The sequence below is a fragment of the Helianthus annuus genome, chromosome 10 (assembly GCF_002127325.2).
Source record: "Helianthus annuus cultivar XRQ/B chromosome 10, HanXRQr2.0-SUNRISE, whole genome shotgun sequence".
Lineage (NCBI taxonomy): Eukaryota > Viridiplantae > Streptophyta > Magnoliopsida > Asterales > Asteraceae > Helianthus > Helianthus annuus.
Window position 1 is genome coordinate 113218223 of NC_035442.2, and position 26217 is coordinate 113244439.

The 26217-nt window shown below is 35.5% G+C and overlaps 1 protein-coding gene across 2 annotated transcripts; it reads left to right on the plus strand.

The window, feature by feature from the left end:
- The first annotated feature begins 1121 nt into the window (after nt 1–1121).
- On the plus strand, nt 1122–26217 carry LOC110884732 (G-type lectin S-receptor-like serine/threonine-protein kinase At4g03230). Of its 2 annotated transcripts, XM_035978496.1 has the most exons (7): nt 1122–1539; nt 24322–24456; nt 24591–24781; nt 24854–25064; nt 25167–25404; nt 25496–25646; nt 25727–26217. In XM_035978496.1, exons 1-7 carry the CDS (start codon nt 1176–1178, stop codon nt 26036–26038), a joined length of 1602 nt encoding a protein of 533 aa, XP_035834389.1. In that variant the 5' UTR covers nt 1122–1175; the 3' UTR covers nt 26039–26217. The 2 variants fall into 2 exon arrangements, with proteins under 2 accessions (XP_035834389.1, XP_035834390.1); XM_035978497.1 differs by lacking the exon at nt 24322–24456.

Here is a 26217-nt window from a genome sequence, read left to right on the forward strand (position 1 = left end):
ACTTGTGTGTTTTAGGGATGAAACAACGATGAAGGATACTTTTGTTTTATGGATACTTTTGTTTGAAACGGCGATCTTCTTTTAAATATCACTCCCAAACAACGATCTTCTTATAAATTGCAATCCCAAACAGCGACCTTTAATACATTTCTGCATGAAACATCGATGTTCTGATACATTTCTGATTAAAACAGCGATCTTCTTATAAATTGTAATCCCAAACAGCGACCTTTAATACACTTCCGCATGAAACAACGATGTTCTGATACATTTCTGATTAAATCAGCGACCTTGCCTTAGATATTTGTACTGAAACAGCGATCTTGTATGAAGATTTCGTACCCAAACAACAACCTTGTAAGAACTTCAACTTTTTCTTTTTCTGAATTATGTCAGATGGGGGGATAGAAGGTCGCTGTTTGGTTAAGCGACCTACCTAGATTTGTAAACAAATTTCTGGATCACCTACAAACACTCTTTTGATGGTGAAACCACCTAATTATGCAAAAAATTCTAGCATGTGCTATACTTGTGTAGACCAATAAAAGGAAACCAAAAATGAATAGTAAAAATGCGAGGCAACACAAAGTTGTAAAATTATATAGGTAAAATTTAATATTGTCTTGGGTGGCTAGCTATATCTAATATAAGTATAGTATTCCCAACGCATCCACATCCTTAAAATTCATTGAAATCATCTAAAAACATCACTCAGTCCGGATACCCCATCCGCATAATCTAAGAAAAGCTAAAGTGAATCCCATATTTGGGGCTTCTCTATTCAACCCCAAATTCAAGCAACCAATTACATGAAGACATATAAGCATATTAGTTAATCTATAGGGATAATAATATAAAAGGATATAGAGAAAGGGATGGGGAACAAGATATGAGGGGTTGTTTATAAAATGAGATATAAATTAAGCAATGACGTTTTTAGTTAAATTATAAAGATGAAAATGAAGATTGAATTATGAATTATAGTGAGAATCATGTTGGAAAACAAAGAGGAACTTTATCAAATAGCAACTTTATTAAAGAGTAACTTTTAACAAACAAAGACAAGATAAAGACAGCCACTTAAGTGGACGTTGACGAAGAAATAATTTACGACAATCATCATATCATGCACACTTATCATCACACCCAATCTTCAATAGTAGAAATTAACTACCATGATTTCATCAACAACCAACAGCCATGTCATCTATTTGTGTACCTTCTTGGTTTGTTGTTATTGCTACTTTTGTTCAGCTAAAGACAATATAACGACCAGCGACGAACCCATCAAAGACGGTTTCAACTTAGAATCCGAGGGGAAGAAGTTTCAAATGGGCTTCTTTTCACTTGGGAATGCATCGGAAGTTAGACGATATGTGGGGATATGGTATAGAAGGGATCCAAAGACGGTTGTGTGGGTTGCTAACCGTGATAAACCAGTGCCGGATTACACTGGAGTCCTCACTGTTGCAAAAGATGGTAACTTTAAGGTGCTAAACATTAAAGATGATGTTTATTTCACGACAGACACAGACACAGGTAACATGGCTCAATTTAATTATTTTCTGAAATTTTACGTGTACTCTAAATACAGATTATCTTCACATCTTTATAAGTCTGTCCTCGTGTCATCAGTTACTTAAAGTCTGTAGATTTTTAGATCAAATTAATCAGAAAGTATATATATTCTATATTCTATATTATTATATTATATATTATAAAATAAGGGTCAAGTTATTCTACAAAATCTTCTAATTGTAAGAAGTGTAAGAAGGATTTATAGAGTGACAAGTGTCCAATAACGTAAAATTAAACCCACTACATCACCACCCAAAATCTAAACACCCACCCCCACCCCACCCCACCACCACCCAAAAACCTAACCCCCCCCCCCTCCCCCCCAAAAAAAAAACATAAAAAAAAATCTAAAAAAAAACTAAACACCCACCCCCACCCCCACCCCCACCCCCACCCAAAAACCTAAACCCCCACCCCCTTGGCAAAAAAAAAAAAAAAAAAAAAAATGGGGGGGGGTGGGGGGTTTAGGTTTTTGGTGGTGGTGGATATTTAAGGTTTTTTGTTTTTTGTAGTGGAGTTTTTTTGTGTATTGGGTTTTTTTAGGTTATCAGACACTTGTCACTCTATAAATCCTTCTTACACTTCTTACAATTAGGATCCTTTGTATTTGATCCTAATCCTTATAAAGTAGAACTTAATCAGTAAAGTTAGATTGGCTTTGAATAAAGTATAAAGGAGAACTTGATCAGTAAAGTTAGATTGGCTTTTACAATTAGTGGAGTTTTTTTGTGTAGTGGGTTTTTTTAGGGTATTGGACACTTGTCACTCTATAAATCCTTCTTACACTTCTTACAATTAGGATCCTTTGTATTTGATCCTAATCCTATAAAGTAGAACTTAATCAGTAAAGTTAGATTGGCTTTGAATAAAGTATAAAGGAGAACTTGATCAGTAAAGTTAGATTGGCTTTTACAATGTAAAGTATAACTCACTACGCAACAATAATTTATATTAGTAATGTAACTGATCAGACTTTTAATTTTCACTTTCGTTATCAATAACTATCACATTCTAACATAAAAATAACTTTGTCTGACCCTGATGAAAAATAACTGATTTTTATAACAATCATAGTGTTCTAGTTAATAGTTTTGAAACAAAGTAATGAATAAATGGATGTTTACTTCTCCGTTTGTATAATACCTGATTTTCTAGTCCAGCCTAGAGGGTGTTTGGAGTTGAGTTTTAAAGGAGATTTTTAAATTATTGAGTTTTGAAATTGTAAATAATCAATTTTGAGTTTTGAGTGTTTGGGTAAAAAAAATTAAAAAGTTGATTATTTGCGTTTAGAAAGTTACAAAACGCACTTTTCCAAAAGCATCCCCCCCCCGTGCGGCAAAAAAAAAAAAAAAAAAAAAAAAAACTATACCTCACCAAAAAACCCCAAAAAAAAACATAAAAAAAATCTATAAAAAACTAAACACCCACCCCCACCCCCACCCAAAAACCTAAACCCCCACCCCTTCGGCAAAAAAAAAAAAAATTTTTTTTTGGGGGGGGGGGGGGGTTGGGGGGTTTAGGTTTTTGGTGGTGGTGGATGTTTAAGGTTTTTTTTTTTTGTTTTTTGTAGTGGAGTTTTTTTGTGTAGTGGGTTTTTTTAGGTTATTGGACACTTGTCACTCTATAAATCCTTTTTACACTTCTTACAATTAAAATCTTTTGTATTTGATCCTAATCCTATAAAGTAGAACTTAATCAGTAAAGTTAGATTGGCTTTGAATAAAGTATAAAGGAGAACTTGATCAGTAAAGTTAGATTGGCTTTTACAATGTAAAGTATAATTCACTACCCAACAATAATTTATATTAGTAATGTAACTGATCAGACTTTTAATTTTCACTTTCGTTATCAATAACTATCACATTCTAACATAAAAATAACTTTGTCTTTGTCTGACCCTGAAAAATAACTGATTTTTATAACAATCATAGTGTTCTAGTTAATAGTTTTGAAACAAAGTAATGAATAAATGGATGTTTACTTCTCCGTTTGTATAATACCTGATTTTCTAGTCCAGCCTAGAGGGTGTTTGGAGTTGAGTTTTAAAGGAGATTTTTAAATTATTGAGTTTTGAAATTGTAAATAATCAGTTTTGAGTTTTGAGTGTTTGGGTAAAAAAAATTAAAAAGTTGATTATTTGCGTTTAGAAAGTTACAAAACGCACTTTTCCAAAAGCATCCCCCCCCCCCCCCCCCCGCGGCTACTGCAACAAAACGCAATTTTCCAAAAATTGATTACTTGCGTTTAGAAAAGGATTTTCACTTGTTTATTTTTTTAAATATATATTTGCCAAACACTCAAATAGTTGATTATCTGATTATCGTGATATCAACCAACATAATCAAATCCAAATACTATCTTTCAACATCACGTTTTGTTACACTTAATTATCTGATTCTGATTATTCAAAATACATAATTTATTTTCAAAACTCAACCCTAAACACCCCCTAGCCCGCCACCACCAGCAGCGGCCGCCACCACCCACCGCCATCAGCCATCACCACCCACCCACCACCATCAGCCGCCTCCACCACCATTCACCACCACCCACAACACATTCAATCGGGTTGACCCACTTCACTTCCCCTGACGTCTCTTATTCGGCCACTCGTGGTCGTACTGAGCGTCACCGTTAACGGGCTGCATATGCCCAACCCATGGTGGCAAATGGTGGTGGTGGAGGTGGAGGTGAGGTGGTGGTGGTGGTGAGCTGAAGGTGGCTGATGGTGGTGGGTGGTGATGGTTGATGACGGTGGAGGTGGATGGTGGCGGGTGGTGGGTGGTGGCGGATGGTGGTGGTAATGAGAGTGCCACATAAGCAACCACCTCTTCATATAACAACGGTTTGTGTCACGTCATCGTCCACGTCATCAAAAAAATAACTGGGTTAGACCTGAGTTAGAAAATGTCTGTTGATAAACAATAGAATAAAAGGTGAGACCATCGATAGTTATTTTTGTAGTTAAAACCGTTACCCACCAATCACAAATGATTAGGATTATTAAATTTCATTATTCCTTCTTTTAATAAAAAGGTCTTGTGAAAACCAACTGTGTTACGTTAGTTATGAAATTTTTACTAGTAAAATAATTTAATTATGTTATAAAATTTAAACATGTAACCGTTATCAAAATTAATTTTATCATATTAATTCTAACGTTAATAGTTTAAAAAAAAATGGAATCAAATTAATAATTTAAGGCGTAATGGATTATATGGGCGGGAAGGAGCTCGATAATGTCCCTTGGCGTTATAGAGGCATGAAGATAGATGGACGTTTCTAGCATAATGCCAAACGAGAAAAAAAAATTGGAAAATAATGCTTCAAAAAACATTAAACGACGTTAAGTATTACATATTTTTTTAAAGAGACATTAGAATACTGAGTTAATGCCCTTAACAACATTAAGCACTAGTAATGGTCTAAAAGAATTAAAGGATAAAAGAGTGATGGAGTGCCACTTCTTTACTTCCCTCACTATCCCTAATCATCTATAAACCCTTGAAATGCATCTTTTTCGATTTTCCTCACCAAGTACAATTCAAGAAATCATAACCCGGTATGAGTTTATGTGGTCTGTGTGACACCTAGGATGGTGTTCTTGTCAGTTCCGACTAGGGGTGTTCAAAACCGGATATCCGAAAATTCGGAAATCCGAATTTCGGATATCCGAAATTTTCGGATACCATATTTTACTATCCAAATCCGTATCCGAAATTTCGGATATCCGAACCGAAATTTCGGATACGGATTCGGATAGTAAATCGAATATCCGAAAATCAAACTTTTTATTTAATTTTTATTTTTTCATTATTTTTTTCATATTCGGAAACGGATATTTTGGATAGTTTCGGATATCCGAATATAAGTTTTTGGATATTTTTCGGATATTTAGGATACTTTCGGATATTCGGATATCCGAAAAAAATGAAACTTAAATTTTCGGATATTTCGGATATCCGAAATATCCGAAAATTTTGAAAATCACTATCCGAATCCGAATTCGAAAAATTCGGATATCCGAATTTCGGATGTCCAAAATTTCGGATATCCGATTTTTTGGATATTTCGGATTCGGATATCGGATATTTCGGATCGGATTTTCGAATACGGATAGTTTTGAATACCCCTAGTTCCGACCCATATGGTGGATGGGGCACCTTACCGTACCAAACTTCTAAATCTACCCCCGAGTCTCATTTAACAGGGGGAGGGGAAAGAAAAGAGATGGAAATATCACTTTTACTATGTTAGCCCAAAATAAGAATTTTTAATATATCTAGCCCCATGGTTTCTATAACTAACCATTTTGGCCCCTAAGTCTAGAGATCATGGGGGCCAAAATGGTTAGTTATAGAGACCATGGGGGCTAAAATGGTTAGACTTAGGGGCCAAAATGGTTAGAGACCATGGGGGCAGATATGTTAAAAAATCTTATTTTGGGCTAATATAGAAAAAGTGATATAACCATAGGGGCCAAAAACGTAATTTACTCTATAAAAAAATATGTTCCCGAGTTTTTTTAAGGATAGGAGGTGAGGGAAAAGGGAAGAAATTTGTCCATGATTTAGGTTTAGGGTTAAGAGATCCTAGTTAGGGTTCAACGAGTCGGTTCCAACGACGCTAGAATGAGTCCAATCGGAGTTTGTTTGAATCGGTTCCCCACTTTTTTAGTGTTCGCTAATGAACCTCACACTATATATATACATATACATATATATATATACATATATATATATATATATATATATATATATATATATAGGAGTTGGCCAGAAAGTCCAAATTTCCTAAAAAGTGTAAAAAGTCATAAAACACACCAAAAACCCACAAATAATATGATGAAGATTACTAAAACATCATGTATGTGGGTTTTGTGTTGTGTTTTAGATGTTAAGGCTCTGATTGTGGAATGAAAAATATTATTGTGTTTTTTGTTGTTTAGCATTGTGTGTTTTATATCCATAGTTCTACGATGATGTGTTTGAAGTTTTTATGGACTATTAGAGTTTGAATATGGTGTTTTAGTAATATTCATTCTATTATTTGTGAGTTTTAGGTGTGTTTTATGCCTGAAATTATTGTGTTTTATGACTTTTTACACTTTTTAGGAAAAACACACTTTCCGTAGGATCCCCACTCTATATATATATATGGGCATGATTTAGGGAAAACGCCTAAAATTGTGAAGCGGTGAGAACGCCCCTCATCCGTTGGATGAAAACAATCTATGAATTATATTGCCGCGGTGGCTTTTTTCATAAATAACCTCAATTTTATTACGTGTACGCGCTTCATTAAGGGTAAAGGGGTATTTATACTGCTCTATACAAAACGCCAAACTCATGAGTAAAACGCCATTAAAATTCTCGCCTTAAACTACAAGCCATACACATCATCTTCATCTAAATGCCATTAATATAAAACGCCAAACTTTGTGTTTAACAGATAAAAAATGAACAAACAGTAACTCAAATGACGGTAGATTCGTTACTAACATTTATTATAATAAATTGCCGCCTAAAATACGCGCCAAGATATCTTATATAAACAACGTCTCAGACCTTCCATTGAACACACAAAAAACAAACGCTATATTTTACTAAGTACCATTCAATTTATAAACGCCAAAAAGTTCAAAAACCACAGATTGCAAACGTCGTTTCTTGAGGATTCAGTTTTGTTCTCAATAAAGTTTCGCTGAATGGGATGGACAACGTTGTTTGACAACATTCTTAAGTGAGGATTAACAATGTTGTCCATCTCATTCAGCAAAATATTATTGAGTTAATCATCACCAAATTAGAGGTTTAAGGTATTTTTATTTACTGAAAGGTATTCATTTTTTGGCGTTTATGTGTGTGTCCGATGTTATATTGTTTGTTATGTAACTTCCAAATCACATGTTATGCACAAAAATGGAAAAAATGTGAGGAAAAAAACTTAAAAAATGGTATATGAAAAATATAAAACGCCAAATGCCAATATTTGTGTGTTCTGAAAAAATTAAAAAATATAAAAAATGCCCAACTGCACTTCACTTGCTCTCGAAGACCGCGTCGATTTTCTTTTAATTACAGGCTTCTAGCATGTCGATGCGTAGTGTCCGAAAGCTTTACAATTCTTACATTGTCTTTCTTTCGTCCCGGTCTTCCCTTTTTTTTTTGTTTTTTCGATTGCTTCCTCTTGTTTGGATTTCAAACGCTTGTGAGATCAAGAACATTTCAACTTATACCTAACAGGGACTCTTATCGGATTCTTGTCGTTTTGATATTGACCTGTTATCTCCGCAAATCGATCCCTGGTACTAGGAGGAGGAGCAACAATCTGCATATCTTGAACCTTCTTCATATAAGATTGAACATGATCTTTGTATAAGGATAGCTCCTCCTTATTACCAGATAGATAAACGGTTCAAAGTACACTCCGTTGCAAAAATAATTTCTCGCATCATACTTTGCACATCGGGATCAAGCTCGGTCATAAATTCATGACTCATTGAGTAATCGAAAGAGCAATTTGGCGAAGCCTCTTTACGCCATCTATTCAAAATGTACTGTTTTGGAAATTCCCTAATATCCAAACTTCTCAAAACATAAAATATATGTCTACATAGCAAACCAAACTGCTCCAAACGGCAGCATGAGCAAGTGCTGGTGCAATCAGACTTATGGTACATTACCTGAAAAACGCTAAAAACAATGTATGTATAAAACGTCATGAAGGCAATGTTTGTATAAAAGACCATCAAACAACTAACACAAAAAACTCCATGCAAAAAAAAATGTTTAAAAATATAATAAACGCCATATTCAGAAAATGCTAAAATAAAAATAACCAAAAACGCCATTGTTTACCTCAAATAAGGATGTAGAAGAATGCTGGAAATCATTCATGTAGAACTTAACAAACGCATCGGACTGATCTTCATAATGTTGATTTAAGCAATCCCCAATCCCGATTAGCTTAGTTTGAACGTCACAAAAATATTTTTTGTGTATATGTTAGCAACTTGGCCCTCCAACACTTTATAGTTACTTTTCAACTGGGGGCGTTTGTATCGAGATTCATGATCATTTTTCCAGTGCGTGTGACGCTATGCTTCTATTGCAGTTTCGTAATGAGTCATGAACTCAACAAGAGTAGATTTTGAATTGCACACTTGACCAGAAAAATGGTTCTCAATCTCTGACCTCGATCTCGTATGCATAAGGCCCGACAGTTCCTCCATTCTATCGTATGCAGGGATCCAAGATTCCCTAAGTGCAAAAATATCATAAAACCAGTTATTATCATCTAAATTGAACTCTCCAATAACCTCTTCCCATCCTGATTCAAACTCTTCAGGTGTAAGAATATCCGTCCACACAACACCACAAATACGTTCTTTGAAATTGGTGGAATTGCATAGCCTAACACCAACCTATATATAACACGGAAACGCCATGAAAATATATACATTAGAAACAACAAACTAACATGAAAAACAGTTATGATGGACAAAACACCATATATCTTAAAATGCCAAACATAATAATAAGAAAATCAACCTTCAGAGAAAGTTTATCTATCTCATGCCACATGCATAACCGATGCCTCGTTTCAACAAATACAACAGATATAGCCTTCTTCATTGATTGATCTTGGTCAGTGACAACAACTTTTGGTTGAGAACAAATAACTTTTAGAAAAATTCTCAACAACCGTATATACGTATCAGCAGTTTCTGACACCAATATTGCAGCACCAAATGTAACATTGCACTGGAGATTGTCTATACCAGTGAACAACGGTACAAACACAATAGAGTATCTGCAAATGAAACTCCATTGAGAAAATGAAACGAGAACAAAACGGCAATGCATGTAAACACTGAAAATGCCAAAAAACAAAAAAATAGAATTATAAATACTACTTGTTGGAACGATACGTGGTGTCAAACGAAATCACATCATCAAACACGTGGTAATTACGTTTGGATTGATCATCACACTAAAAAAGTCCCTTCAAACGATTCTCTTCCTCTTTGAAGTAATCGTACGAGAAATTAGGATGGGACTGTTTTTTTCATCCAAATGTCTCACAACCATCTCACCGTCGTATTCCCCTATAAACAAGTTAATTTGCCTCTTGTAGTTCTTAAAATCAACTTTACTTGCGCCCACGTCTTCAAAACCACCAAAACAAGTCTTCATAACATTAAACGCCTTAACTGGACCCAAATTCAACTTAGACATGCGATGTATAACATGCTTCTGGAGCTGAATGAGGTGTCGTTCTGATGGAAGAAAATGCTTATCAGGCTCTTCAACAAAATCATGGTTGTGCTGCTCAACAAACTTATAGACCTTCCATGATCCAGCCTCGAATATTACACATAATAGTCCTCCACAACCAGTCCTCTTTGAAAAGTTGGATCGCACAATTCGTTCCTTTTGATTCGGGTCCAACGTAGCAACCTTCTTGTCCTTATATACCTTAGATCTCATACACATGTAACACTTAATATATTTTTCTCCTTTGGTGTTTATCTTTTCAGCCCCTTTCCTGACAGAAAAACCACAAGCCGTAGCATACCTAACATACATTGAATAAGAATTATCGAGGCTTGGGAATATCATGTCCATTTTGGGCTTTATCTCTTCACTAATGTCAGGAATGATAAATGGTAAACCAGTTTTGGGCAAAACCTTTCATTCGAAGAAACACCTTCGTCTGAGAAAACACAGTGAGAAACAATTTAAGAAAAACGCCATTAAAATAGAAATTGTCTCCTTATAACATTATCGATTAAAACGCCATTAATTGAATAATAAACAAGACCTAATAAACATATAATTGAAAACGCCATAATGAAAACACCATTAGTTGATTAATTAACAATATGATGAATTAACAATATTAAATAAAACATGTTAATGAAAAAGCCATAAGCTGGATAATTAACAATAATTAACAAGATGAACAATTAACCAATATAACGTGATAATGAAAACGACATAATTAACAAAACTGATGTTTACAAATTAACAAATAGTAAGAATTGATATTCACAAATATTACTCAAAAACATTCAAAACTAATCAGGTATAAAACACCATTGATCGTAAACAATAAGCATATATTAGAACCCAAACGACAATTAACATTAATAATGAAAACGCCAAATATCAGTTCTTACTATTTGTTAACAAATAATGAAAACGCCAAATATTGGATATATGAAGAACGTCATTGAAACATAAACGCATTGTCAAATATTACTTTGACAAAAAAGACATTAAAACAAGCATAAAGAACAAAACGCCGTATCTGTTGTATATGTGTTGGATAATTTGCTGGAACACATATGAAAACGTCATCAAATATTACTTTGTCGAATGGAATCCACGTTAGACACCATAGATCTCGAAAGCTTGGAAGGGGGTAACTACAAATACAAAATTTTTGGAGTTTTATTTGAAACAGAATTATAACGTGATTTATGGAGGGGAACGTGGGCAATGACAATTGTACCCCTGCATATCATTTAGCACCCCCTGCCACGTCTTCGACCAAGATCCGTTCTCACTATTTTCACACTTCCAACCGTTTTCTCCTGATCCCGTTTCTATATATATATAGGGATTGGGTAAAATAGGAACCACCTTTAGATGCGAGAACCGTAGGAACCATTATTCACCCTATATCTCTCATGTATGAGTGGTTGGGATTGAATTTTTAAGTTTGAGTTGTCTTGTAGTGATTTTATTGATTAAAAAAGAATAAATAATACAAGAAGGTTATTTTGGAAAATTTGACTTGCGTACTATTCATATCAACTTGTCAAACTGACAATCAAACATCATAGACTACATCATTCTTCATGTCAACATTAATTACGTTTATCTATTTAAAAATATTAATTATAACACATAATTTTTTATATAAAAAAATTACACTACATGTATAAAAAGAAAACGTATTCAATCTTTGATCTTGATCTTCTTTCTTTGTTCGTTCCATTTAAACGTAAAAGCCCCAACACCTACGAAAATCAAAGAAAAAACCAGAGCGTTTACATTTCACAAACGTTTAGAAGAGCTCGGCCGGGGATCAAGGGCGTAAAAAACATTTTTTTATCGTGTATAACAAAAAAACATTTTTTACACTCGACATTGTGAGCGAAATTTTTTTACATTCGACACTGTGCGCGAATTTTTTTTACATCCGACAACGTACGAGAAACATTTTTTCAAACGTATGTAAAAACTAAACATTTACGCGTGCCGTTTTTATATACGTTTGAAAAATAGATTTACGCGTGACGTTTAGAGGAGCTCGGGCTAACGATCAAGGGTGTAAAAAACATTGTTTTTCATTCGACACCATGCGCAAAAAAAATATTTTACATTCGACAACTTATGTAAAAACATTTTTCTAACGTACGTAAAAAACTATTTTACGCCTTCCGTTTTTACATACGTTTGAAAATTAGATTTGCGCGTTACGTTTAGAAGAGCTCGGGTCGTCGATCAGGGGCGTAAAAAACTTTTTTACACACGTTGTCAAAACATTTTTTTATATAGTGGTGCTCTCATACTCAGTTTGTGCAAGTGATTGCGCAAGTTGTCAAATCTTTTTATACGCCCGTTGTTAAAACTTTTTTATGCGCGTTGTCAAAACTTTTTCACGTACGTTGTCAAAACTTTTTTTACGCACATTGTCGAATAATTTTTTTTTGTAGTGTAAAGTCATCAAACGTTAACGAATGAAATAGAAATTCTTAATAAACATATAAGACAAATATAGCTTGTATTTTATAAAGAATAATATGTCAACATTAGGGAAAATAGAGCAAAAAGAAATATATATCATTTTTGATAATTTTATATTTTCTAATAAACATATAACAAGAAGATAGTTTGCATTTTATAAATAACATTATGTCATAATTAGGGAAAATAGAGCAAAAAGAAATAGATAATATTTTCAATATTTTAGTATTTTCTAAATTATGAATACTTTTGGTGTTTGAATTTAAAATCTAAGATACTTTTTTCTCAATTTTAAATATAAAAGTGTATAAAAAAGATGAAATGAGAGAGATATTGTTATGTATGATGTGATGTGTTTTAGAGATAAAAGAAAGGGGATGTGACACGACACTGAGATAAATTTTTACTCGAATAATTTTTTAGGAACGAAATATAGCGATTTAAAAAAAATAATATATTTTCTTTTTGTGTTTTTAGGTATTTTTGGTTGTGTTCACATTGGTTCTCGCGGTTCTCACAATAAAGGGTGGTTTCTAACTGATCCTTATCCTATATATATATATATATATATATATATATATATATATATATATATAGGATTATGTTCAAACGTGAACAAAATCCCAAGAGTGAACTGCGTGAACTGATCTGGGCCCTTGATTTTTATGATCTTGAGATTAAAGTGAGTGGCATGATGGTGATTACTTGGTTAATTTTTTTCATTTAATTAAATACAAAAAGGGTATATGTGTAATTTCAATCTTAAATTGATTGCATAAATCTCTCACAAATCAAATCAAGGATTAGGAAAGATGTAACTTAATTCAATTATTAAAATAATTATTTGTTTAAATGCGATGTACACATGCGTATTCTGATTTTGCCCTCTTTTTAATGCGATGTACACATGTGTATATCGTCTGTTTTTGTGATATCTCAGGATTTTTTTTGTATTGAATGTTGATGTACACCTGTGAATTACTGTACACATATGTACGATGCTGAGTACACATGTGTACTGTTCTATTTATATCCAAGTACACATGTGTATACCGTTGAAATATGAAGGTTACGTGGATCTTAAAAATCAAAATTTGAATTCTGGTGATGAAATCTGAAATAAAAATTAAAATTGAAATCTGGTGATTTGTTGTTTGTTTTGATAATTATCTTATTAATAAATAAACATAAAATTGAAATCTGGTGATTTGTTGTTTGTTTTGATAATTATCTTATTAATAAATAAACATAATGTGGATAATGAATTTAATTTTTATTTCAGATTTCATCACCAGAATTCAAATTTTGATTTTTAAAATTCACGTAACCTTCATATTTCAACGGTATACACATGTGTACTTGGATATAAATAGAACAGTACACATGTGTACTCAGCATCGTACATATGTGTACAGTAATTCACAGGTGTACATTAACATTCAATACAAAAAAAATTCTGAGATATCACAAAAACAGACGATATACACATGTGCACATCGCATTAAAAAGAGGGCAAAATCAGAATACGCATGTGTACATCGCATTTAAACAAATAATTATTTTAATAATTGAATTAAGTTACATCTTTCCTAATCCTTGATTTGATTTGTGAGAGATTTATGCATTCAATTTAAGAGGATAATTGATTACTTGATTTGTGAGAGATTTATGCAATCAATTTAATATTGAAATTACACATATACCCTAAATGGAAAAAATTAACCAAATAATTACCATCATGCCACTCACTTTAATCTCAAGATCATAAAAATCAAGGGCCCAGATCAGTTCACGCAGTTCACTCTTGGGATTTTGTTCACATTTGAACCTAATCCTATATATATATAGAATTGCGCTAAAATAAGAACCACCACGAGTTGTAAGAACCGTGAGAACTTTTGGATCCGAGGCGAGGTGGACCAATTTTTTTTCATAAACGTAGATGCGTGTATTATAAACACATTTGTAAAAAAAATGTAAAAAAAAATGTGGTGTGTGTAGTTTTGAGCACCAAAAGTTTGTTTTTACGGGTACCGTAAATTTTCCGGTAAGATTTACGGTACCCGTAAACACAAACTTGTGGTGCTCAAAACTACACACATGACATTTTTTTTTGAATTTTTTTTTACAAATGTGTTTATAATACACGCATCTACGTTTATGAAAAAAATTTGGTCCACCTCGCCCCGTACGGTGTAGTTCTCACGGTTCTTACAACTCGAGGTGGTTCTCATTTTAGCGGTCTCCTATATATATATATATATATAGGGTAAGGTTCATGCGAGAACCACCTTTATTGCGAGAACCGCGAGAACCAATGTGAACACAACCTAAAATAGCTAAAAAAACCTAAAAAAAAACCCTAAAAAATCCTAACCCCCACCCCCCCCCCCCCCGTAAAAAAAAAACCTAAACCCCCCTCCCCCACCCCTAAAAACCTAACCCCCCCCCCCCAGCTAAAATGCTAAAAACTAAACCTCAAAAAACCTTAAAAAATCGCTACCTTTGGTAGCAAAAAAAAAAATTTTTTTGCTACTAAAAGTAGCGATTTTTTTTATTAAAAACATTAAAAAAAAATTGTGTGTTTTTTATCTATTTTTAGGCATTTTTTGTTATGTTCACATTGGTTCTCGCGGTTCTCGCAATAAAGTGTGGTTCCTAACGGATCTTTGTCCTATATATATATATATATATATATATATATATATATATATATATATATTCTAATTGTACCTCTTCTTCATTAATGTTTCCTTCCCTTATTTTTTAGTGGTTTTGATGGAGTTTTTTTAGTTTTCTCATGATCCATCCCCTCTGTGTGTTTGTGTGTGTGTATATATATATAGGGAAAAGGTAAAGGAGAACCACGTTGAGTTGTGAAACAACGAGAACTAGGTTTTCCAAAACTTCTTTTTCACAAAAATATTAAAAAAATTACATTACCGTAAACAAAATTTACATCGGATGTGAAAATACATCGCTGTAAACAGACGAAACAAAATTTACATCAGTTGTAACTATCGACTCGATAATTTTTTTTTGTTTTTTTTTGTTTTTACAGAAGTGTTTAAAATATTTTCATCTACGTTTGTGCAAAAAATAGTGGCGCAACTCCCACGAAAAGTAGGAGTTCCTATGATTCTCACACAACTCATGGTAGTTCTTAATTGAACCAAACCTTATATATAGATAGTATTTGCATCTGTTTGTTATACATAAAAATGTTAGAAGTGGATATATATTTATAATTCATTTTCCGTTGTTGAGCATGGAGGAGGAGATGAGTGGTGTGCCACGATCATGTCCTTCGTGGTATCCTGTAAGCCTCACCATAACCCCATACCTTATAGTGTTAAGAGGATTTCTTATCTAGAATGGATTGAATCTTTTTCAATTAATTATGCCTTTCAAAAAAAAATATTTCAATTAATTGTAGTTAACAAGTTTATATGATATCAGCCAGAATTTCACCCTAATTTCCCTGCCGTCTCCCTTCTTATTAAAAGTGACACATAGTCACACATTCATATTTAATGTAACAGTATATGCTCATGATACTTTTGTCATTCCATGAAATATTAATTAATAACGAGTTACCAAAAGGGTGGTGGTACGATGATAAAGGTAAAACCTTTAATGTCATTCCCATCATCTAGCATTCCCCTACCTCATCACAATATACTTCTTGACCGAATGTCATTCCCTCCCAACCTTCAAGAAAACCCATCTACAGATCACTCTCCATCCTACAAACCCCATGCACACATGACGGGTCTCAACAACGCCAAAGCATCTAATTTATCTTGGTTATATGACAATGGCGCATCTCTCCATATCACCAACGACCTCATTGCATTCTGTCCACACTCCATTGTCTCACCATATCCTACATTTGGTTCCACTGAAATAATGAATTATTATTGGCCAAATGTTGGTTCAGGCCCCTTCAAACTCACACTCTAACTCACTCACAAACCTGATGAAAATGTGAAGAGGATAAAAATATTCTAAGATGGATACACTGAAGATAAAAATGATAAGGGTTACTCTATTCAATAAAACAAAGGGCTTTAAATAGCCACAACATTACAAACGTGGGAATAAAAAAACCAATAAAAACTAAACTTTATCCTTAACAACCGGTACTATATTTGACTTCTTATTCTGCCCAAAAACTAAACTTTATCCTTAACAACCGGTACTATATTTGACTTCTTATTCTGCCCAGCGTGCATTTGCAATAATCTCGGTCAATACTAGACCAAATCTTCAACAAGTTACGTACACTTCAGGTACTAAATGACCCAGGCTGGTTCATTTGCTTCCTTATCCGCAACCCGCTGATCGAACTAAAACCCGTGACTCGTGACCCGTTGTAACCCGTGAACGAACCCGATTAATCCAACACCAAATAGGTTGTTGTAGTTTGAAAACAAGGCTAACATCTTTATTAGTGTTATAAACATAATTATTATTATTATCTGTATTTAAGCTTAGAACCTATTAGATGTATGTGTGTGTTATGAAACGTTTTTAGATAAACGGGTATGTCGGTTAGTAGAGGACACAAAACATGACGGTTATTCCCGCCAATCCTAACTGCCAACATAACCGTTTCTGTAATATGTATATATAAGGGTTGCCGGGAACCTTTTACCGGTACCAAGACAATTCCTTCACATAAGATTGTCCATTGTTTACTCATTTATCTTTCGTGTTAATTTCAATCAAATGGATTCACATGATTCCGCTGCAAACACTTATCATAATTCCGCTGCAAACACGTATGATATGCATCAATCTTTTCCTCAAGAACAAATAACAGTTCACAATATGATACAAAGTTTATGATATTCCTCCATCACTTTTGATGGAAAACTTAACTGAAGACTTTCCACATTTTGGTACTGCTGCAGAAGGAGCTCCTGCAACAGTGCTAAAGTTATTGGATACTGGAAATGCAGTATTAATGAATGTTTCATCAGGAAGCACATTGTGGCAAAGCTTTGAACATCCAACTGATACGTTTCTTCCTGGGATGAAAATGGACAAAAAGATAAACTTGACATCATGGAAAAGTGTAACCGATCCAGCACCTGGAAGCTTCAAGTTAATTCAACTAGAACAAGATGAACCCCGCTATTCTATTTTGGAGGGGTCAATAAAGTATCATTGGAAAAGTGGGAAGATGTCAACGCGTAGCTTTGACGACAACCAAATTTCCTCCAATGTATTCAACTTGCTATCAAACAACACCAAACAAAAACAAGAAAACGTGTTTCACAATGGGACAGAATCTTACCAAAATTTAACTTCTCCAACGTTAACAGCTGACCCTAATTCAAGGTTAGTAATCAATTATTCAGGGAAGTTACAGTATTTTTCTTTGCTAGAAGATAAAAATGATACGAACCAATCGCATTCGTGGCACACACCAAAAGACCAATGGGTTTTGGGATGGGAGGAACCGAAAGACGCTTGTAGCATTCATAGGGAGTGTGGGCCATTTGGGATGTGCAAGGAAAATAATAACTCATCATTGTGTAGTTGTCTGCCTGGATTTGAACCTAATTCACCTGATGATCATACGCAAGGATGCAGGAGAATTTCTACTATATGTGACAAAAGAACTAATGACACATTCACAAACATGACTGTGATTAGTATGGATGATCCAATTCTTCCCTTCTTTCCATCAAATAATGAGTCAGGATGCATAACAGAGTGCCTCAGAAACTGCGAATGCCTGGCTTATTCTTATATTTCTCGTGAGAATCCCGGTTGCTGGTTCTGGGAGTCAGAACTATATAACGTTAGAGGGAAGGGTACACATACTATTTCCTTCCGTGTTTCTGAATCTTCAAAAGGTGTTTCTGAATCTTCAAAAGGTACGTTTTTGGCACTTCAGCTTGTTGACTGATTGCATGATGCATGTACTCCTGTAAGTTCTAAGTTGAGCCAAGCAAGCACATAAACATCTATGAAAAGAATCAAAAGGAGTGCAAATCCAAGACCATTTTGTTATTTGACTTTGCAGTTTCGGGTTGAATAGTTCTAAATGCAAAATCCAAGACCATTTTCTACATGGATTTAAGATTATAAGCACCACTGGTTTGCTTAGCCTGCTCCCCCTTCCTTTGACTGCCATTAAAATGACTTATGAAAGAGCTTATTTCAGTCATATATAATTAAGTAAGCAGTTTGAATAAGTAAACCCAAACATCTTCTAAAAAGGCTCATTGATGTATTACCAAGTAATACACAGTTTTAAATTTTCAATTCCGTACACGTCCAAAGTGTATAATGAAACCGAGTTAATCTCTTAATCCATAAGTTAGTTAGTTTAGAATAGATAGTTTAGTTTTATTATTAAAGTAGCGGTTACAAGGCGGTTACTAAATTAAGGGATCAAAGTTGACAAAGGAGAACTTGGTAACCACCTCACTAATCGAAGAGGTGTATCTCTACACACACTCCTCTGCGAATCGGTGCAAGGCAAAGAGAAGGAAGGGACGCGTTGGTTGATCGAGTGGCCAAGAATCAACATACCTTTTCAAGATCAATCTCAACCACACAATCCTAGAGACATACCCTTTCACGAAGAGTTGTGTCTATTCATTCGTGCCTCTTAGAAACTATAAATAGAGATAGTTTGATTTCATTTGTATTCACTACTCTCATTCGATTTGTATGTATTACACTTATTCGATTATTATCAAGTTGTTGTTATTCAAGTTTGTTATTCACGCTCGTTAGAGATCAAGATCCAAGTTCGGGCCAACAAAGTGGTATCAGAGCATCAGGCTCTAGGCGTGGGAATCGCAAGGCATCGCAGAGAATTCGCGATCAGGTTTCAATTTCGTTTAAATTCGCAAAGTTTCAATTTCAGAATTTATTTTCGGTTCTAGGAAGTCGGTTGAACCGAACGGTTAGGAATCTAGGGTTCGTTTGTTTTGATTCCGGGGTTATAGTGCGAATTAGTTTGATTTGGTTGTTTTGGTTATTACACGATTCGGGAAATCGGGGTTGTTAAGATATATTGAAACCAAAAGGAAAGTTTAGTAAAAGTGAAGATTATTCGGAAAGAAGATATGTCAGGAACATCCGGGCAAAATCAGATAAATGGAAATTCTCTTTCCCAGTTTCAGTGTCCGATACTGAAACCAACAAACTATACGGTTTGGGCTATTCGTATCAAGACGATTCTTGAAGCAAATGGTTTGTGGGAAACGATTGAACCGGCAGAAAATGCAACGGTAGACACGAAGAAAGATAAGTCTGCCATTGCATATCTGTTTCAAGCAATACCAGAGGATGTTGTATTGCAAGTTGCAAGTTGTAAGACTGCAAAGGAAATTTGGGAAAATCTAAGGATTAGACACGTTGGCGTAGATCGGGTACAAAAGGCGCGTATGCACACGCTAATGTCAGAATTTGAGATGTTGCAAATGAAGGATGACGACACTATTGATTCATTCACCGCAAAGATCAATAGTATCGTTACCCGAGCAACAGAAGTAGGATCGACTATGAGTCAACCGACTCTAGTACGCAAACTCCTAAATGGCGTACCGGATAGGTTTACTCAAATCGTTGCGTCTATGGAACAATACTCCGATATAGAAACCATGACGCTACAGGAAGCAATCGGAAGGTTAAAGACGTATGAAGAACGTCTCAAGTTAAAGAAAGGAAATCAAGGGGAAAGCCAAGATAGGCTTATGTTTACACATCAGGATAACAACAGAGGAAGGCAATTTGGAAACCGCGGTCGTGGTAGGTTTAACCAGACGCGTGGAAATTGGCGAAACAACGGAAATAGGCAAAGTCCCAGAAACGAAGGATCCACATCAAGGCCTAGAAATGGAAATTCAAGAAACTGGAGGAAGTTTGCAAGAACCGACTTAAGTAAGATCCAATGTTTTAAGTGTCAAAAGTTTGGACACTACAGGAAGGATTGTTCTGAGAAAGACGAAGTGCAAGAGCATTCAAACCTCGTCGAGGAAGACGAAGCACCCGTATTGTTGATGACAATACAAGAAGAAAATGTTCAAGAAAGGGCTCTGCTAAACGAGGAACAGATAAAACCGACAAGTTATGCCTCAGGAGATGAAAACCTATGGTACTTAGACAACGGTGCAAGCAACCACATGACAGGAGTGCGAAGTCACTTCAAGGAGTTAGATGAAACGGTAACAGGGCAAGTACGTTTTGGTGATGGGTCACACGTAGAAATTAAAGGCAAAGGTTCAATACTACTGGAATGTATGAATCAAGAACAAAAGATTGTTTCACAAGTATACTACATTCCAAGTCTGAAGACCAATATATTGAGCCTCGGACAACTTACAGAAACTGGTTGCAAAGTGGTTATGGACGGAGACTTACTGACTATCCGAGATCGAAACAGAAAGCTACTAATGCGAGTCAAAAGATTGAAGAACAGGCTGTACAAGGTCAAACTGAAGACAGGAAAACCAATCTGCTTACTATCAAAGACGGAAGACATAGCATGGTTATGGCACGCGAGGTTAGGCCATTTACACTTCGACGCTATTAAAGAAATGACTCGTAAGAACTTGGTACATGGAGTTCCCCAAATAAGTCATGCTAGTCAAGTCTGTGACGCATGCTTATTAGGAAAGCATAGTAGGGCACCATTTCCAAATCAGGCAAAGTTCAGATCCTTAAAACCTCTGGACTTAGTCTATGGAGATTTGTGTGGTCCTATAACTCCACCAACACATGCTGGGAAGAAGTATATATTCTTACTTGTAGACGACTGTACTCGCTACATGTGGGCATATTTACTAACTTCCAAGGATCAAGCATTCGAAACATTCAAGGAGTTCAAAGAAAAGGTGGAAAAGGAAGCGCAGACCAAGTTAAAAATGCTAAGGACGGATAGAGGAGGTGAATTCACATCGGCTGAATTCAACAAGTATTGCAAAACAAATGGCATAGCAAGACAGCTTACAGCACCATACTCCCCACAGCAAAATGGAGTAGTAGAAAGGCGAAACATGACGATGTTATCCACTACTCGCAGTATGTTAAAGGCAATGAACATGCCACAGAACTTTTGGGGTGAAGCAGTACGACACGCGATATACGTACTAAACAGGGTTCCGACAAAAGCCCTGGTGAATAAGACACCATATGAAGCACTGAAAGGAAGGAAGCCAAATCTAGAACATTTGAAAGTCTTTGGCTGCACTGCTTACGCTAAGGTACTACCACTTCAACAAAAGAAGTTAGATGATAGAAGCGCACCTATGGTTTATCTTGGAATAGAAGAAGGATCAAAGGCGTATAGATTATATGATCCAGCAAAGAACAAGATATGTGTCAGTAGAGATGTAAAGTTCATGGAAGGTCAACCATGGAACTGGGATAGTTATATGGAAACGGTAGATTCAGGGAATCCCGAATGGACGAACTTTGTCATTCATGAAGATGACATACCACCAGAGTTAGAAGAAAATGAGCCAAGTAGTCCAGGCAGTAGCGGACCAGGCAGTAGCGGGCCACATCATGACGATTCAGGAGTAGATCAGACAGAAGAACAAGACTCCTATGTAACCCCGCCAGCATATTCATACAATCAGAACTCAGCAGGAAATTCAAGCAACATACAAAATGGAGGTCCATCCACTTCTGAAAGTACAACAGGAAATATCAGCAATACTCCAGTAAGACTAAGAAGTCTCGAAGAACTGTATGACGAAACAGAAGAAATTCAGTTAGATCCACATGAATTATTACTCGCTGAAGAAGAACCAAGGAATTACAAGGAAGCATCTAGTGACAGAAAGTGGATTGAAGCAATGAAGGCTGAGTTAGACTCGATAAACAAGAATAACACTTGGAGCTTGACGGAATTGCCAAGAGATCACAAGGCAATAGGCTTAAAGTGGGTATTCAAGACTAAGAAAGATGCAAATGGAAATATTGTCAGACACAAAGCAAGGCTAGTTGCAAAGGGATATGTTCAGCAACATGGAATAGACTTTGATGAAGTCTTTGCACCAGTAGCACGTATGGAGACGGTACGACTAATGTTGGCTTTAGCAGCATATCAAGGTTGGGAGGTACATCATCTAGATGTGAAATCTGCATTCTTACACGGAGACCTCAAGGAAGAAGTTTATGTATCACAACCAGAAGGATTTATAAAGCCAGGAGATGAAGGAAAAGTTTACAGACTATCAAAAGCACTGTATGGATTGAGACAAGCACCAAGAGCTTGGAATACGAAATTAGATCAAACCCTAAAGTCACTTAACTTCAAGAAGTGCACTTTAGAAAGCGCAATCTATACAAGGACGAATGAAGCCTCTACACTAATAGTTGGAGTCTACGTTGATGACTTGATAGTCACTGGAACATCAAAGAAGGAAATAGACATCTTCAAGTCTCAGATGAAGAACAAGTTTGATATGAGCGATCTAGGATTGCTAGCATACTATCTGGGAATCGAAGTAATTCAAGCAGGGGGTGAGATAGGCATCAAGCAGACAGGATACATCAATAAGATACTTAAAGACGCTAATATGTTATCCTGCAATGACACAAAGACACCCATGACTCCAGGAACTCAACTAACAAAGACTGAAGAAGGAGATCTAGTAGATGCAACACACTACAGAAGCCTGATAGGATCTCTCAGGTACTTATTGCATACAAGACCAGATCTATGTTACCCAGTCAGTCTACTTAGTAGATTCATGCAAGAACCAAAGGAGCAACACCTGAAAGCAGTAAAGCAAATACTACGTTACATCAAAGGAACTAAAGAGCATGGAATCATTTACAAAAGACAAGGAGGATGTAAGATCACAGGTTATAGCGATAGTAGTTTTGGAGTTAATACAGACAAAGGAAAAGGAACAACTGGTCTGGTATTCTACTTTGGAGAATCACCTATAACCTGGTGTACACAAAAGCAACAAACAGTGGCACTCTCATCATGCGAATCAGAATTTATGGCAGCCACTGCAGCAGCATGTCAAGCACTATGGCTTAAAAGACTGTTAAGTGAAATCACAGGCTGGAAGGAAGAAAAGATAACACTCAGAATTGATAACGTTTCAGCAATAGCACTCATGAGAAATCCAGTCTTTCACGGAAGAAGCAAGCACATTGACACACGCTATCACTTCATAAGAGAATGCGTGGAAAACGAAGATATCACTGTGGAGCACATAAGTGGAGAACTACAACGGGCAGATATACTAACAAAGGCACTAGCAAGGATCAAGTTTGCTACAATGAGGGAACTGCTCGGAATTCAAGATTTAAAGCAACTCATGGATGTTCGAGATTAAGGGGGTGAATGAAACCGAGTTAATCTCTTAATCCATAAGTTAGTTAGTTTAGAATAGATAGTTTAGTTTTATTATTAAAGTAGCGGTTACAAGGCGGTTACTAAATTAAGGGATCAAAGTTGACAAAGGAGAACTTGGTAACCACCTCACTAATCGAAGAGGTGTATCTCTACACACACTCCTCTGCGAATCGGTGCAAGGCAAAGAGAAGGAAGGGACGTGTTGGTTGATCGAGTGGCCAAGAATCAACATACCTTTTCAAGATCAATCTCAACCACACAATCCTAGAGACATACCCTTTCACGAAGAGTTGTGTCTATTCATTCGTGCCTCTTAGAAACTATAAATAGAGATAGTTTGATTTCATTTGTATTCACTACTCTCATTCGATTTGTATGTATTACACTTATTCGATTATTATCAAGTTGTTGTTATTCAAGTTTGTTATTCACGCTCGTTAGAGATCAAGATCCAAGTTCGGGCCAACATATAAAACTTCTACTAGTGAAGTATTCTCACTAGCCTACAACTCTTTAATGTCAAAATACTTTCAGAGTCTTGCTTCGATATATATCTTTAATGTCAAAATACTTTCAAAGTCTTGCTTTGATATATATGTTCTGCATAAACTCAACTTTCCTCATTTTTGTACCTAGATAAAGCAAATACGGAAAGAAAATCATCATCCCCGAACTTAGTCCTTGCAATTTCTATTGCTAGTTCAGCTCTGATTCTTTCACTACTTTGCGGCATTGGCTATATGACTTATAAACGATTGGTGAATGGAAGAAGTAAGTCTTTATGAATGCTGCAGTTATAAACATTCACATTCATTAGAGTTTGACATTTAAAGTTCTTTCTATAAATTCTCTTTTTAAACCTACAAAGTGAACACAGATCTTACCCATTGCAATTTGTCGCGCAGACAACAACCAAAATAACAGAGAGTCCCACTCTCATAATATCAATGAGTTACTTCATCTCGATGACTCTAAAGAAGATGACAGAGAAGGCCTCGATGTGCCATACTTTGAGCTGGAACGCATAATAGATGCTACTAACGACTTCTCAGAGGAAAATCGGCTTGGGCAAGGTGGTTTTGGGCCTGTCTACAAGGTAACAAAGAAATTTTTTTGGTGTTTTTTACTGCAAAGGTTAGTAACTAAAGTACTATAAATATTTGATCAGGGTATGCTTCCTGGAGGCAAAGAAATTGCAGTTAAGAGGCTGTCGAGCCTCTCAGGACAAGGATTACAAGAGTTCAAAAATGAGGTTACACTGATAGCCAAACTTCAACACAGAAATCTTGTTAGACTACTGGGATATTGCATCAGGGGAGAAGAAAAAATGCTACTTTATGAGTACATGCCAAATAGAAGCTTAGATCTATTCATTTTTGGTTAGTATATCTGGAATTCATATGCTTATATTTGTAGAAATACAGACACTTGAGAGTCCACACTGTACAAAATTTAAATTAATGTTAATCACCTTTTGCAAGATCAAACACTTTGCGCATCATTGGACTGGAAAATGAGATTCGATATCATTATGGGAATTGCTAGAGGACTTAATTATCTTCATCATGATTCTCGGTTGAGGATTATTCACAGGGATTTGAAGACAAGCAATATTTTGCTAGACCAGGATATGAATCCAAAAATTTCGGATTTTGGTTTGGCCAAGATAGTTAAAGGAAAAGATATTGAAGATATCACCAACAGAGTTGTCGGAACCTTGTAAGTTAGTACTCCCTTTTCTTAAACAAGAGACAAAGTTAACTACGGAAATAATCACTTGTTCTCTAACAATATTTTGTGTTCTGATCAGTGGTTATATGTCTCCTGAGTACGCACTTGATGGTGTGTTCTCTATTAAATCTGATGTTTTTAGCTTCGGAGTGGTATTGCTTGAAATCTTAAGTGGGAAAAGAAACACTGGATTCTATCAAGCCCAAAAGAGTATAAGTCTTTTGGGGCAAGTAAGTTATCTAAGAACTAAAATATATACTTCTTACTACATTGTTCATTTTATTGTTATATGTTCAAATATATATCTCAGGCCTGGAGCTTATGGATAGAAGAGAGACCATTTGAGTTGCTGGATCAAACCCTGATGAAATCATGCAATTCAAGTGAGGTATTGAAGTGTATGTGTGTCGGACTCATGTGTGTACAAGGAGACCCTGACGATCGTCCTACGATGACAAATGTGGTTATGATGCTTGGAGGTGATATGTCCACCCTCCCAAATCCAAAAGAACCAGCGTTCATTCCAAGAAGAGACAATGCTACTTCCACTTCCACTAGTTCGTCTAAACCGGATACGCAAACTAAAAACATGTCGACCATTACAGAGTTAGCTGGGCGCTAACCAGGCATTTATTTCAAATATGGTTTCTCTAATACTTCTCCTTACATATTGATGACAATAGCTTTTTGTGATCTGTAATAATGGTTTTTGTGTGATAAAGCTTGTTGTTGGGTAATTTCTCCTTGTATAACTCAATATTTATGAAGTATGAACTCCTGTATGTGGAGTTTATTATGCAT

Bases quoted from the DNA above. Each gene is read 5' to 3' on its own strand.
- LOC110884732 (XM_035978496.1), top strand. From the start codon at position 1,176: ATGATTTCATCAACAACCAACAGCCATGTCATCTATTTGTGTACCTTC. The intron at 24,782-24,853 runs GTAACAAAGAAA...ATATTTGATCAG, and splicing joins GTTTTGGGCCTGTCTACAAG to GGTATGCTTCCTGGAGGCAA. The intron at 25,065-25,166 runs GTTAGTATATCT...ACCTTTTGCAAG, and splicing joins CTTAGATCTATTCATTTTTG to ATCAAACACTTTGCGCATCA.